The sequence below is a fragment of the Haliaeetus albicilla genome, chromosome 9 (genome assembly GCF_947461875.1).
Source record: "Haliaeetus albicilla chromosome 9, bHalAlb1.1, whole genome shotgun sequence".
Lineage (NCBI taxonomy): Eukaryota > Metazoa > Chordata > Aves > Accipitriformes > Accipitridae > Haliaeetus > Haliaeetus albicilla.
The window spans coordinates 19861225-19877823 of NC_091491.1; the positions used below are offsets into that span (position 1 = coordinate 19861225).

The following is a 16599-nucleotide window of genomic DNA, read 5'->3' on the forward strand; positions in this document are numbered from 1 at the left end:
CTTCAGTGTATCACATAATACCAAAAAGTTACAACCCAACACCAAGATAAGACATCAAGGAGATGTGTCTGCTTGCTTCTTGACCCAACTGACTTACTGAATTCAAATCAGATTTTGTTAATTCTCTTTAAACAGCTGTTGTGCTTGGTTAAAACAGATTATTAACTAGAATAAGACTTTTTTTTTTATTTGTGCTCACTTTACATCATTCACAGGTAATACTTTTTGGGTGACAGTTTACCCAAACTGTTACTATGAAGCTTTTGCTAAAGCAATAAGATTCCATGGGTGCACATTCTTGTTGCTTCTTTGCAGTGTAATCAGTAAATATGAGAACATACGTAGCTTGTGTAATTTAATTCAATGAATATTAAACTGATCACGGTGCTAGCATTATTCTAGAAATACACTCACCTTTAATAAGCAGTTGAAAAACAGAAACCATAAACATCAAAAGTAGAGGCATTAATCCTGCAGTATAACAAGGCGAATCTCTAAAAACCATCTTAGATTCCCGCTGAAATAATTCTATTACATTTGTAATCAACCGAGGGAGAAATAATCGCTTGTAGCTTCTCTACTGTGGAGTATGGATCTGCGGTGGGCTATACAGGAAACCAGAGAGAAACAGCCAGATTAGAGGAAGGACACAGAGGGAAAATTTAAAGTATTCAAAGATAAATGAAAGTGTGGATCCTTAAGTATCTAGTGTGTCATCTGGCAGTAAAAATATGAGGAAGAGGGTAACGAGTCAATCTGCATAAACCAGGAGAACAAAAAGTAATCACAGGTAAAGACAGACTTATGCAAATACAAGGCCTTAAGGACAGACGATTGGAAAGTGTATGTGGAGAAGTTAAGACTATAAAACTAGGAGGAGAAGTTATATGTAGAAAATAAAGGAATGATTGCAAGAAACTTCCACGGAAACCGTAAGAAGCTAAATCCATTGTAGGAATACAGATGCTGTTTCAGAAAGGAGTAATTTAGTGATTTAATGGGGAAAAAGCAAACCAAGACAAATAAAAACACCAATTCCATCAGGTATTTGCTTGAAAAAGATGAATAAAGTCAGAAAGTGAGTCCTAACCTTCCCAAAAGGTGTACAGCTTGTACTGAAGATGCTTGGAAACACAGTAGGAGAGATCATCAAATAATTAAAATACTTCGACCAAAAGAATTCTAGAATGAAGCACAAGGTGAAAAACAACACATAAAACACATTAGAAGCAGGTGTGTCATCTCCCATGCAACGTGTAGTGACCCTAAGGAAACTTTATGTCACTGTGTTCCTCCTGCTGCTGGATCTTATGAGCTGGTCGTGCCATGTAAGCCCGTTCTGCTGGGCCTGCGCCTTTCCTTCTGAGGAGGTGAGGAACTGCCCTGGGGCGGTGGGGGCTGCCCTCCTAGTTGAGCGCTTTTGCCTCTGCAGTTGTGGAACTGGGAGCAGTGGGGCTGGGGCAGGGGCTGGCAGCTGCTTCAACATTTGGGTGAGAGTTTAATTACTCAGAATTGCACTTATCATTCAAGTGAGTGTTCTGCATCATCTCTGCAAGATAGCCTCAACCAGAAACTTGACAAATTTATCCAAAAGACGGCCCCATGGGGAGCTGCAATGTCACAAACAAATACAGAAGGAGAGGTGCATGCGTAGTCACAGAACCAGCATGCTTATTCTAGGCATGGGCCTTTTCAGGTATGAAAGTGCTTCCAGGCAACCTGAGAAACTTGATGGTAGAACAAACAAAAAGGAACGAGAAAAAAAATATCAAAAATGGAAAAAAAGAACTTCCAAAATGCCCCCAATACACTGGGGCAGAGGAGGAAAGGAGGATGTCAGTCCCCACTTTGTGGGCACGCACAGTCCGAGACTTGCGCTCTGCATGTTTCGATGTGCTTGAAGAGAGCCTTCCCCCTTCAGTTTATATATCTAGATATATACACCAGGAGTATTGGCATAGACAATAAATACAAATATCAGTGTAAGTAAATGCAAGGTACTTATGCTAGAGAGGAAAATATAAAACAAAGGAATCTACCAATATTGGTCCAATTCCTTAGTTGGAAAAGGTCTAGTCGGGAGAGACACGAATAAAATTCTAAAACCATTGTCAGTCCTTAACTGTGTTGCATAAATTATGTATAGCTGTTCAGCTAAATTATTCTAATATTGTACAGGTGACTTGTAAAGCAAGATGTGTTATGCAAAGGTTATTGTAAGGATCTGAATAAATACAGCAGAAGGAAACCTTCTGGGGGTGTCAGTTGCTGCAGAAGGTTAGATGTCTGTTTTCTTTAGCTAAAAAAAGGATTTAAGAGTTGAGTGGTACTACCTCCTTGAGTTGTACTACTTTCTGAAGAAACTAGGAGATAACACATCGGGCCTTTGTGCATTTCTATGAAATAGAGACAAAGCAAGAACAAAACAAAGAAGATGTCTGACAAAATTGAAGACAAATAAGTTCATTTTCCTTATTTATGCTGTAATATATGAATGCTAGATAAACGTGAAAAGAAGCAGCAAAAGCAACTGCCAAATGCTTTTAAAAAAGAGCTAAGAGCATATGTGGAGGAAAATTAACCATAAATGTTATCTCAAAGGAGAGGGCCCACTTGGAATAAGCATATATATGGCAGTTATGTCTAAAATTTGTTATGTTGCTGTTGTTTTGTGAAATGACAGAACATCTGCTCAGTCACAAGGCACCAGTAAAATGCAGCTTTATGCCTAAAGCAATATGTCAGTCCCTAACAAAAAATATATATAATAGGCTACAAACAAAGGCGCATTGTCTTTTTCAGTTGTAGTAATTTCTGACCTAATAATGGTTTAGAAAGGATTTTTTATTTTTATTTTTGAAAAAAATGAATGGAAGGATTGAGTCATTTATGACTCTTTTCAAGATTAGGCTTTGTACGTTATTTGTGCATAAGCTGACAAAATGCTTTGTCTCTGCAAATCACATTTATGTCACTAAAGCACTTTTAAAAAGGCAGCTACTTGTACGTACTTTGAGAAAAGATCATGCTTAGCTTACAATTTCTAAATGCAGCGTATAATCAGCCATTTTTTGATCACTGTGAAAACACCAGCAAGTGTGTGCTCACAGGACGAGTGGACAGAAGTCAGATTTCACCCCAAAGCTGTCTTTTCAGAGAGGAAAAGCATTCACACTGAAATCTGTCATATAGAAAACTAATTAACAAATCCCTCGGGAAACAATTATTATATGGATTTGTCTCTGAATATTCCAAGCATACAACTTTTAAGTGCTTTATTCAAAAAGTGTATTCTCTTAGATTTTCATTGTTGTGTTCACTGACCTGAAAAGTCTGAAACTGTGGTGCAAAATATAATTTAAAAACTTATTTTCTGATTAAATTAGTTTATTATCCTACAGCTTGGAATCATCCCCTCAGATATACATGCATATATGACACCTCAGAAAATAGACTAATCAATAAAATGGATTGAAATTGATACTTTTATCAAATAGTTTTCACAGACCTAAACAGTTATTACTTAATTAATGTGTGGAAGTATTCAACTGGGACATGCCTTCATGAAAAACCATGAGAATAAATTTATATTCTAACACACCTGTGGTCAGAGTGAGAATTATGGTTAGAGTCATCATAGAAAGCTCAGGGGTTGTGTGTCACGTGCTCTTTGAAGCCTCTGAAGTCTGAAGGACTCTTTTATGTGACCGAGAAGGTGTGTGCTACATCATCAAGTATTAATAGGGGAGAAAGACAGCAACCATTCTCATATGACTTCTTCCTTCTCCATAAAACCATACATCAGCAGAACTTTTTTTTTTTATGTCACCTAGTGTTGGTACTTTTGCTGGAATAAATAAAATGCATGACGATAGTCATCGGTATCTGACTCAGAGCTGAATAGTAATACGTGATTTTTACCTTTCAGCTGAATCAGATACAGATACTAAAGCTTTCCCATAGAAAGACTGTATAGTTTCTCAAAAACCCTTTAGATGTTTGTGAACCTGATCCAAAGCCTATTGCAGTTGGGAAAATTCCTGATTTGAGTCGGTTTTCAGTTGGGCTGTACAAATCTTATTGATCTATTTATATAACCTTTTCATGAGGGAAAAAAAAAAAAAGATGTGGCAAAAACTTGAAGATTTAATGTTTAAGCTGTTAAGATTCCAGTATTTTCTAGAATCTTAGGCAGCAGATACCTTCTCTTTTGTGAAGGTAAAGGTATAAGCACCAGTGCCCAGCCTGAAATCCATTGCGATTGTTTAACCGAAACATCAATTCTCAGCATCAAGAGACTACACTCCCAGGCTGGAACTATTGTGCAGAGTTGCCAGAGATCGCTAGATGGGATTATGCATCAGCAGGCAGAGCATAAGTCAGCAAAAAAGGCTTGTATAAGAGTAGGGTTTAAGCAATAATAGAAATGCCATGACTGACTCCAATCTCTGATCTCCAGTGTTAAATATGGGCAAAGAGCTGTGTTTCTCTCTACAGCTGTCTGTGAGGAAGCAGAAGGTTTTAGTGATTGGTGGCAGCAGCTAGGAGAATTGTTCAGGCTTTTTAACAGATCATGGCTGCCTCTGAAGATGCCTTGAACCTTTGTATGACCTCCAGCTCCTCTGTTGGAGACCTCTCAGTCCCCTAGCCACAAAGCGTTACAGGCATTCCCTGTCCACACCCATCATCTGAACCTAGCAGAGCTTAATAAGAAGTGAAGGTTAATGTCTTTCATTATGATCTTCTAAAGCTCCACCATCCTAGTTCATCCTGATGCAGTCTGTGCTATTTCAGTGCAGTCTCAGGCCTTCGAGAAAGGTTTCAATGATACTATGAAAAAAGGAGATGGAGAAATGCTGGCGTGTGCTTTGCTATCACACTGCAACAGTGATCTCACTGAAGTCATGTGGCAGTAGCCAAAGGACAAGTGTTCCTTCAAAATTTTAAAGGGATTAGATCACAAGTCAGTATGCAACGGTGACATTGCCTTCCTAACAGGGCTGCACGGTGTGGGTGGATCTCCTCACTAAAGTGGCTACACTATTTCATCTCCTGGAAAGCGTTTATTTATAGATAAGCCATTATCTCTACACAAAGTTGGTCTCTGGTCCATCGTTCTAGGTGAATGGTAGCCACAGACGAAAAGTCATTGGAAGAGGTTGGGAAAGGGTATACAAGGTGAAAAGGGTTGGTAGGTCGCACCTGAGTTGGCTTTAAGTGGTAATGTTGAACTTGTGTATAAGGGTTCTGTGTAATTTGATGGCCATCTCTACTGGCAAGCCAAGAAAGAGCTGGGTATACCTTCATTGATATGGGCAGGAGATGCAGAGCCGAGCTACAGCTAATCTCTTTTTGTAGTGAAGACACTAAGAACCCAGAAGTCTGTAAAATGCTGCAGTGCACCATGTTGAAAAGCTGAGCTTGTTTCTTGGTCTTTGTCCAAGAAGGTGGTGCATAGTTGATTCAAGTGTTTACTTGTTTTGAGCAGAGGTCAGGATTGAGCCATGGGCACTGAATGAAATAAAATTTTTTAAAAGAAGGAGTACCTTAACAGGCAGTAAACATTTCTGCTTTGACTGGCAAACAGTCATTAAAAGCTTTTATTAAATTTTGCATCCATTCTGTTCACCACTTAGCCATTTCTTTTCATTCTGAAGGATTATAACTAAGAATGAAGGAGTCTTCTCTAATATGGTCAGGACACAACACATCTGTGAAAGAACTGAGTTATCTTGCTCCCTCACAGGCAAATTTTTCCAATTGTTTAACAAAATGTTGTTTTGTATTGCCATGACATCAGTCTTTACGCCTGTGAATAACGAGCCTCAACATTAAGCAATTTGTTTATAGAAAACAGTCATGCAGTAACAATTAGAGAGTGTTTAATGTGCTTCCCCACTAGACTCCATACCCTCTCCTCCCACTTACTGATCTTCCCACTGCAGTGTGAAGTTATTTATGTCTTCAGAATGAGCAAACAGATCTTTTCAGTGAAAGGGTGAAAAATTTCCTGAGTTCTGCCATATAGAAGTTGGCATCTGTTGTTCCGTAGAACAGGATCTCTGCTGCACTGATCCAAGCATTTGTCAGCCCCGGAGTGGAGGATGGCAGCTCACAGTATCTGAAGAAAAAGGAGACTATCACACAAAGCTTCCCACTACAGAGAAATTGCTGCATCCATCATCATCCTTTCAACCCAGTTAATACAGCTGTATTAGCCCTGTGCTCCAGTTCCTCCCCCAGCTCCCAGCCCACCTCCTTTTTAGTGTGAAATGTGTTTGAATCTTCAAAGTAGCTACATTTCAAAATACATTTTCCTCAGTACCAAGAATAATCAGAGTCCTCTGTGATAAAGCAGATCAAAAAGCCTGAAATGGATCTGGAATACTTTGGGGGGAAGATACTTGTGATGAAGGGTATTGGATAGATCCAGCATCTGACTGACTTTGAGAAGCATTACAAAGTCTTTCCATTTGGTTAAAATATTTCCACATAACTAGAAAAACAGGTCCTAATCATACCTTGTCATACCATATAAGCAGAGCTAACATGAACAAGGTTTTCATAACTCTGAAAAGGAGACAAACAAGCTGCTGCCTTTCAAAACAATGTTCATATGCGTTGTAAGTTGAGTTTCAGCAACATGAAGGAAGCGATCAGAAATACTGGAATGACTCTTCCCATCACTTAAAAACAACACCCTCCCAATGTAATTTTCCAACAAGATTTGGAAAAGAAATTGGTAGTCACTCACAAAATGGGGGTGATAGGTGGGGGGAATGGAAACTCGATAGTAACCAGGTCAACTTAGCCAGGTTGTGAAAAAATCCACTCTGAGTCAGGGTATTTCCCTATCCCTGGGCTGTAGGGGAAGCTGAGCTGTTGGGGTTTTTCTCTGCCGAAGCTGTCCCACCTTCTCTAATACCCTGAAGCATGCTTTGCACTAGCAACAACAAATACAGGCTGTTGAGGAGGGTGGCCTCCGAGGAACAGGGAGCACCCTGGTTCTGAAATGTTGTACAAAAATGTTACAGCTCCAACAGGAGAGGTGCCATGTAGCTGAGTAGGTGCTCCTCTCAGGTGTGGGGGACAGGTTCAAGCTCCTGAATCATACTTCCTTGACGAATGCCTTATAACAGAATGTATTAGTCTAAGCCAATTACTTCATTTCTTCCCAAATAGTGCTGTTCTTGTTCCCTGGATAGGCTGGGTTTAGATTCACTGAAAATGAAATGGTATTTTTCATTTTTTGTAACTACCACAGCACTAGTAGTAGGCAACTGTTCATGGTGATAGAAGCAGAAAGTCATCTAAAGGTCAAACAGATGAGTTTGGGGAGTAAATATGTTGTTATAGCACATGTGACTTTGTATGATAAATTCAGATTTATTTTAGAAGACGCTTTCTTATTCTGTACTCAGTCCAAGAAATATATTTCAAGTGAAATTTAATTAACAACTTGCAGTTGGTACAGGCATCTTAAATGACACCGTCTTAAAAATCATACCCAGGGGCTAAGGTTTCCAAATGACCAAGCCCATAATGAAAAGTAGCAAATACCCTCAACTTTTAAAAGATTGTCAAGTATATTGTGGTCTTTGATTGTAAATAGCGCAAAAAAATTACTCAGACACCTGGCAGATTGTACCATCATTAACCAGTGATCTCCAAACTGTGGTTTGCAAGATGAAAAGCTGCAGGACCAGAGCTCCCTGTGATGATATTAGTAGATGTGGTGTTTTCAATTAAAAGTTTGATGATAAGTGTCCCTGGTCATCTGTGGTGGAGAAAATTTGATGGTATAGTCTGTTATTCCAAAATATTTGGATGTCACTGCCAGAAAAAAACTCCAACTTGAGGAGCCGTTCTTGAAAGTGAATGAGAAAGTGCTTGTTGTTTTATAAACCCATCTTGGTCACCAGAGGTAGGAACTGTGTAAATATTCTGATAATTGTTGTTTTTTTCCATTTTAGCTGGATGCTGAGAAGGCAAAATTAAAACTGGAAAGATGGGCTTCCCCAGATGCTGGCAGCGGGGGTGGAAGAAGTGAAGAGATGGAGTCAAGCGGGGATTGTGATGATGAGGATGGCTGTCAAGGATCCGGTGACAGGATTCACACAGCAGGTAAATACAGTTTCTATAGGCACATACAGAGCTTAGAAATTCATAAATGTCACAATTAGGTGGACAGAGCTAAGACTTGCACCGCTTGAATTACTGTCAAAATCCTACTAAATTCAAAGGATTCAAATCTTAATCTGTGAAGAGCTGCAGTAAAAATAGAATGGTACAGACAGTAACCCAATATAATTTAACACTTGGCATGCAGATAAAAGACTTAAATTTGCTCTGGGGAGACCTTCTAGCAGCCTTCCAGTACCTAAAGCGGGCCTACAAGAAAGCTGGAGAGGGACTTTTTACAAGGGCATGTAGTGACAGGACAAGAGGTAATGGCTATAAACTGAAAGAGGGTAGATTTAGATTAGATGTAAGGAAGAAATTCTTCCCTGTGAGGGTGGTGAGGTGCTGGAACATGTTGCCCAGAGAGGTTGTAGATGCCCCATCCCTGGAAGTGTCCAAGGCCAGGTTGGATGGGGCTTTGAGCAACCTGGTCTAGTGGAAGGTGTCCCTGCGCATGGCAGGGGCTCTGGAACTAGATGGTCTTTAAGGTGCCTTCCAACCCAAAACATTCTATGATTCTATGATTAGAGTCAATAAAATATCTGCAATGAAATCTAGATCACAGAAATACTGGAAGAGCCTTCCTAGAGAATGTGGGCTATTCAAAGAAATAGAAAATTAATGTCCTTATAGACTGTGCTAAGTGTTAATGTAAATATTTATTGGTTGCATAATGATACTGAAGGATGATCCAAACAGTGTTGGCTGAAAGTATATATTATTGAAAAAACACATGAAGTATTGGTTTTTTTCTAGTGGTGAGCTGCTGGTTAAATAAAATTTCTTGATAGTCTCAGATATGCATTCTGCAATATTTCTTCATGAAATTATTTGGATAATATGTCATCAAATGTAGAATGAGCATCAGAATCTAACTTAACTTCCACCAAAATATTGGCAATTTAATACATAGTTAAGTCCTTACTATAGTAAGTCAATAAGAAGTAAGATGTTTCCTTCTAAATACTTGATATTACTGGTTTATCTTATCTGGAAGTTCTGTTTCAGCTCATCAAGATGTAACTGCTTTAATTACCATAGTGTGTGTAAATATAATTTGGTTTGGATGTGCAAGTATATGAAATACAGGTATAATAGTGTTGAAAAATAATGCTCGTTAAGATGGCTGGAACTCAGGTAAGTTTTAAACTGCTGCTTCATTCAGCTGAAATAAACAAGTGCCTCTTCCTTGTCCCTTTACCACTAAGTGGAGAGTGGGAAAAGGTATCCCATATTCAAGTAAGGCTTGCAAACAAGCTGTGATTAGTCTGTAGTCAGACTTCAGTTGTTCCTGTTATGAATATTTGTTCAGGAAAAACGAGTTTAAACATGTATTTTCAAATGTGTGCAAAAAGTTAGATTACGTTTGCAGTACCAGATTATAAATACCTGAAATTTCATTTGCGTTGACCAGCCGTATGATCAAGATACATGCGGTATTATAACATGGGGGCAGTATTTTTTAAAAATTATTAAATAATTGCGACTAACAGATGAAGTACAGATTTTCACCATCTACTCACCAATGTTTTTGAGCAGAAGAACTTTGACACAGTGTTATTTTAAAACTATTTTCTTAACCTTTTTTTTTATTGTTTATTGTATTATATACATAAGCAATGAAAAGACTGCTAGATATTTTGGGCCCTGGGGATTTGTGAGGGTAAATACTTTAATATGCTTTCCTCTCTATGTGGAATAATAAAAACAAAAGCCAGGTGCTAACTACTCTTCAGTGAACAGTTAAACTATTAATACACTGTTTTGCGAGGATATGTATGCATGCTTACATGGACAATGGCAGATTTCAGGTGTTCAAAAATAAAAACTTGAATACTTTCAAGACTTGACTTACAGCTGGCTTTAATAATGGAAAAGCACTTAATGTCTCTTTTCCCCTTTTTTTTGCAGTCTATTTAATTAAAATATTTTATGTTGATATCATCCTGGATTTAAAAGAGTTATATTTATATAACTAGCTGTTTCAGAATTTAGTAGGGTTTATATCCAATTAAAAAGGTAATTACAATTAATTTTAGAAAATGGTCTTGATTCATAACAGTAAGAATAAGTATTTCATTGTGTGACAATAGTAATGTTGTTTCATAATTAGCTTTGAAATATTGTACTATATACAAGCCACTAGCAGTAAATCTGTTTTGCATATCTGGATACAATTAAGAGATAAAATGGAGTAATCTCATTATAGAGCTTCTTTGCTTTAATAGAATGTTAAAGAAATAAACATCAGATTAGTTGAATTTCCTCCTGCTGCATGTCTGTAAGATGGTGTTTTTAATTGTACAGGCTGTGAATTTGTTATATTTCCTAAACTTAAAACCTGTCAAGTACATCTGACCATTGTTTTGTAGAAGTGGAACATGACAACATTGATTATTCTTTGCTTGCTTGAAGTACATAGTGAACTGAGACATGAATTGAAGCTAAAGCTAAATCCCAAATAAAACCCTGATTTGAAGCTTAGTAAAGTTAGTGGGAATATTGTTACTTACTATGACAGGTTTGGATAAGACATAAATGATAGCTATAAAATGACACCGATCTCATCAGTGCAGGTTGTAGTGTGCAGTCATACAGTAGAACAAAAAGAATAAAAAAAGAATAAAAGCCATTCAAAACAGACTTTTTGGCAGAGCGGTCATGCTTTTAGCACAGGTCCATGGAAAAGAGAAAAGAGGAATGGATTTCAATGTCAACCTCTAAAATGCTGAATTTAGAATGTAGTAAAAATGTATTACACCTGTCATTTATCTAAAACCTATATGAAAATAATATTTACAGTTTATGTGTTGAGAGACCTGCTTTGAGCATTGCAAAAGACTCAGATTGCTTTTAAATAGTTTCTGAAAACCTACTGAATGCTCATTCCTTTCCACCTCCCAGAAAAAAAAATTACCTTTTGATTAACAATAAATTGCCAGGAGTTTCATCAATATCTAGGTTACCATCTTCAAAACATCTTCTGTTCATAACTATGAAAAGATCCCCCTGGACAGGGTACATTGCCATCTCCCCAGTTTGCTTTTCTAAATTGTTAACAGAAGGCCTGGCTCCTAAGTTTTAGATTTCAATGTATACAGGGTAGGTAAACACAGAAGTGGTTCTGTGCTTGTATATTCCAGCCAGGTGCGTTGTACATATGCTTTAGCCCTGATTTTTTTCTGATTGGGGTTTGCTGTCTGTATATTTCAGCTCATCTTGCAATGGATAGTAAAATCCTGCCCTTTTGTTTGGCACCTTCTAACCTTTGAGAATCATTTCTGCATATCAGTTAATTATTTTATTTTATGTCTTCAATTAAGATACATAGCTATCTATTATTTAGTGCTGTTTTTTTTACTTTTGTTACAAATAAGTCTTTGCTCGCCAAATTCATCATTATCTAAAAAGATCACCACTTACTCCTTTAATCATAACGGGCTTAATTATCTATTCTGTGTTATGCGTGTTTATCCAAATGATTTCATACAAACAAGATAGATAAATTCTCAGGAAACCAGCGTTCTCTTAGGAAATTATGCATGGTAGAAGACACTTTAAAATGTCATGTTCTCACAGGCCTCACCAATTACCGCAAGTATCTCTTCTTGGGGAAAGCTGTGGAAACAGCAGTTTCTCAAGCAGACCCATGTGTTATTTGTTGGCAAGTATCAACTTTTTAATGACAACATCTGTTAATCATCTTTGAACAAAGCTTTGTTAGAAGAGATTTAGGAAGAGAAAAGCAAGCCATATAAATCTTGAGCACGGATGGGGAAGTCCTGCAGGTTTCTAGGCAGAAGGGCAAAGCAGCATCCCGGTCTGAACCTTGCTTAGCACTGCGTGCTCATGTAAGTATAGTCTTACATTAACTTTGATCACCAAGCAAGTCCACTGATGTAAGTGCTTATTCTTAAACCCTTACAGGACTGAGAGGGGGGCGGGTGGAGAAGAGCAGGGATTGCCTAGTGCCTTGCAGGATCAGGCCACAGGAATATTTACTAGGAGAGGGATCAGCATCCTGCCATTCACGAAAAGGCAGAACAGTAACAGATTCACATTGTGTCCTGCCTCTCCTCTGTTCAGAGAAAAGGAAAAATGTTTCCGTCTGTTCAGTGAAAAGTGGGAAGGAAGTTAGTGCAGGGGATTTCCCGTTCCCAGCTGTGCTGCACAACTGTATGTTGTGATGAGGCCCCACCCAAGCAGTGACAACCAACATTAAATCTCCATTGAGGGAAATCATCAGGTGATGAGCCATTAAACAAAGTTTAGAGGAAATGTTTAGACCGCAGGCAGGGACCTGGGTTTGGTGCAAGCCTAAAGGCACCTATATAGAGAGCTCTAGGCTTTGTGGAAGTTGTGGTGCGTTATGTTGAAGAAAGCTTGTGCTGACACCACCTCTTGGCGTGGGTCCATATGCACACCTGTCTGCAGATGGGAAGGACCCAGGTATTCCTGGGCTTGCTCACTAGCATGTATCACTGTACTTTATATGAAGCTGTATGTTTTGCATAGCCAGTGTAAGACAGAAATTAACCCAAGCTTCTTTCTAGAGGAGCCTGATACAGTATCATGCAAAGTCATAGGGAATGTAGCTAGCGCTGGACTACAGCTGTCCTCTTGCTGGCAAGGCAGACAAACAGCACAGCTTAAGGGAAACATATATTTTAACCTACCCTTGGGCCTTCCTCCACTGAAGAGAACAGACAAATTCGAAATGTCTGGTGTACATGAACTGCAGTCTTTGCACCAGTTTCACCCCTCTGTGGGTATAATCTACATATGGGTCAAAAAGCTCAGCCTTCAGATGGGGCATATATTAACCCCACTCCTTCTGACATGCCTTGAAACTTTAGATCATTGGGAAACAGAGACATGGATTTTACCTTTCCCGTGGCTGGCTGCCTGCTCCACACGGAGATGGGTTTCTGCTTTGTCCCCATCCCAAAAGCAGTGGGTTTTCCATGGAATAACAAGAAGTGCCTAACTAGTGCTGACCCTTAGGCACAGCAGACTTTAAACAATAGTTTAAAATCTTATCTGTCAGTAAACATTCAATAAACAAACACATCCTGTGACATCCCAGCCAGTCTTTGAACATAACTGCATGTCAAATGTGCTTTATTACTGTGATTTTTGCCAAATGCTTATCTAATCCCAATCACAGTTTTCTTCTGTACTTCTTCCTAATTCTTTCATGAAGCTCCCCCCCTTTAATAAGAACTTTCTGATTTCAGACATCTCTCTCAGTTGAATATCCTGCTTATTGTCACATTTCAGGGCCCGAGTGGGAACCTGTAACAAATGTACTTTGTTAGCACGTTCAAATGATATGATTGCAACCTTTGGCTTTCTTCTTGGCTGTTTAGACACTTCACAGCCTGAGTGCATCTTTCTGCTCCAGACAGAGTATCAGAAGAGATAATCCTGGTTGTAGATTTCTTCTTCAGGGCATATGCGAAGGATATTTTTTTGCCCCAGAATGCCTTTATAAGTGCAGAGAAGTAAATTTGCTTTTTTCTTAATGTCTTCTGTTTGATCTGTATCTGCTCTCAACAGCTATGGAAAGTTAATGTATTTTTCTCACTGCTCATGAATGTTTTCATAATCAGTTTTTTCTTTTTTAATATCAAGATTCTTTTATCCTTTATTATGTTATCATTCTCCCAGCTTGTCTGTCTTTTCTAGGCATCAATATTACTGTATGAGCTGTCATTTTAATCATACTTCATTTCCATTCATCATGTTACAGGATGCACTTACACTTGTATTTATCCAAATATGTAATTGTACAGCTGCTGATTTTGTAATTATTAGTACAAAACATCAATATTCGGAGATCATAATATCTGCTGGCTGTCAGCCACGCTCATCAACTTCTCATCGCCACACGTCTTCACTTTCCTCACAGATGATCCTAGCTCAGAGAAATACAGCATTTTCAGTGTATTCCATCTTCCTCCCTAGAGAAACCTCTCCATCATGCCTCATCCCCATCCCACTGCCTTGCATAGCCATTTTTCTACATCCTTTGTTGCACAAGACATTTTATCTCTAGCTCCGTTTTTAGAGAGCCTGTAAATTCCTTTATTGCCCTTAGTGTAAATGCCTCATTCTATCCACAAAACAGCATAGTAACAATTTAAGCCCTTATATAAGATTGATTTTTAAGAAAACTCAGTGGTTTCAAAGCTTTATATTTGTCATTTGGGGTGGTAGATAGAGATGAGCATCTGTCAACAGGAGCATAAGCAAACCCTGCCAGAGGGCCTTCAGCATGTGTGGGGAGAAACAGGTGTTCCACAGCTGCAAATTTCTGGCTTTGGCTTCTGTTGTAGAGATACAGTTTTGGAAGAGACATTGGAGCAAAGAAAACCAGAAAAAACTAAATAGTCAGGATGAAAAGTACAGCTTTTGATTCATGCTAACTGAACTTGGTAGGATCTGATCCTGAGATGAGTTACTTTGGACTGGTGGTTTCGTCACACTGTTATCTCATGGGCACACTTTGCTAAGTGTTTCTCTGGGTGACAGTGACATTTCCTGCAGCCTCTGTTCTGTGCAAATGGGATCAGAAGATGGCTGAGAGGGGCCTTCTGAGAAGGGGATAGGAAGAGAGAGCATTGCAGGGTGAGGGAGGGAGGAAAGAAAGAAAGCAAGAAAGAAAAAGGTTTCCCCACCTCTCTATCCCTGATTAAATCTATTTTATAATCTACCAACACAGGGATAAGGTATTATGTGTCATTTTAGTGTCCTTCATCACACAGTATAATTTAAACTGAAATGCATATGAGAAGAAGTGTATAATCATTCCTAATCCTTCCTCAACCTCCGCATTTACATGACAGTTTGAGGTGTAAAGGAAAGGGATTTCAGTTCCTTCAGATTATCACTCCTAGACCTGAGGCGGGAAAGCTCCTAGTACCACCAGCTCTCCTGCTCGGATCCATACACGACAGGAGCTTTTGCCAAGTTGTATAAATGACTTTCTACATGACCAGATAAACATGTCCCCTGTAGGAATTTCTCTAATGCTAATCAGAACATTAGTTAGAGGAATAACAGACTGAGCGCCAGCTCTGTGACTCTGAACAACTTTGGTACTATGTTTAGTACCTTCAAAGAGGTAAAAAGGTAATTGGGGAAATGTAATTTTACCATTTCACCAGAGAAATATAAATTACAGCACATTTTTGATCATTTTAGCACCATTTAGACAAAATCAAAAGGTCAAAGCATTTCAGCTGCTTAGGGTATAAAGCCTTCCAATATGCTGTTCCGTAAGGGGAAATAACCATTGGAGAGATCAAGATAAAGACATTTGGGGCTTAACTGTTTGTAGTAGTTCTTTATAAGCAGTCATCAGAGACTGCATTGTAGATCACTGAAGGGTAATGTGCTTTTACCACCCTTCTATTAAAAATATTACCAGTAATCTGTGTCCTTTGAATGCACTTATTACAGCAGAACAATTTTTACTAACTTTGTCATCAATATTTTATCTAGTTGCTTTCCACAGGAGCAACTTGATGTATACATATACTTCTGAGATGTGTTTTGAAAACAGCCCTAAACTGAAAATTCATTGATCTGGTTTTCCAATCAATTCCCACTCACCAGCATTTCTCACGTTTTAATAAAATGGACTTTTTTTTAAACAAAAATACCACAAAGCTGAATGGCCCCAAACAGGAACAACATAGTCAGACCACAAAGAGCATGAATGAAAAGAGGCAACTTGGTATGTGATAGCTAAAACTATGAGAAAGGCAAGCTTCCAAGAAAAATTGCCTTACTAAACACATGAAGCAGAACATACTTCCCACTTCATGCCAAGAGCAGTCTGCAGGTAGGTACTTTGACCCCATTCTCGTAATGCCTACTTCTGTGAAAGTCATTTGCAAGCATGAGGCTGGCACCCAGAGTTTAGAGGCCAAGCTAAATGGAGAGTAAAACCAATTCTCCTCAAGTAACTCTCATGAACTGTGTGATTTAGATCCTTCTGACAAGAAATTCACTTAAGAGCTGTAATATCTTGGTCATGCCAAGTAGCGATAGGATAAATGCGAAGGCTAAGGCAATTTGCCCCCAAAACGCCATAAAGCCAAAATTAATTAAGAGGAGTTAACAATGAAAGGTCCTTCAAATTACTTCAAAATAGATAACTTGTATAACTTAATGGAAGCTCAGTTTAAAATGCTAATGCCATTATGCTATAAGTTATCGAAACAATCCTGCAAGCCTAAGGAGAATGTTCACCTGTGAGTTAGTCTTCATGCCACACAAGGGAACACTTACCTGGTCACACCTAAGTGACAGTGATGTTAGTGCCTGCTCCAGGTACTGTGCTGTGCCACACAGCACCTCTGCGTACCTTTTCTCCTCCTCTTGAGCCCTTGCCTGCTCACCAGTGAAAGC

General features: G+C 38.7%; 1 protein-coding gene across 3 annotated transcripts in view; it reads left to right on the forward strand.

Annotated features, from left to right (window-relative positions):
* LOC104325614 (glypican-5-like) overlaps positions 1 to 16599 on the forward strand; it is a 423584-nt gene that overhangs the window by 301224 nt on the left and 105761 nt on the right. For all 3 annotated transcript variants that reach the window (XM_069792021.1, XM_069792019.1, XM_069792020.1), the window contains one exon: positions 7974 to 8124. In XM_069792021.1, coding sequence (XP_069648122.1) covers positions 7974 to 8124 — 151 coding nt within the window. The remainder of the gene's footprint in view (positions 1 to 7973; positions 8125 to 16599) is intronic.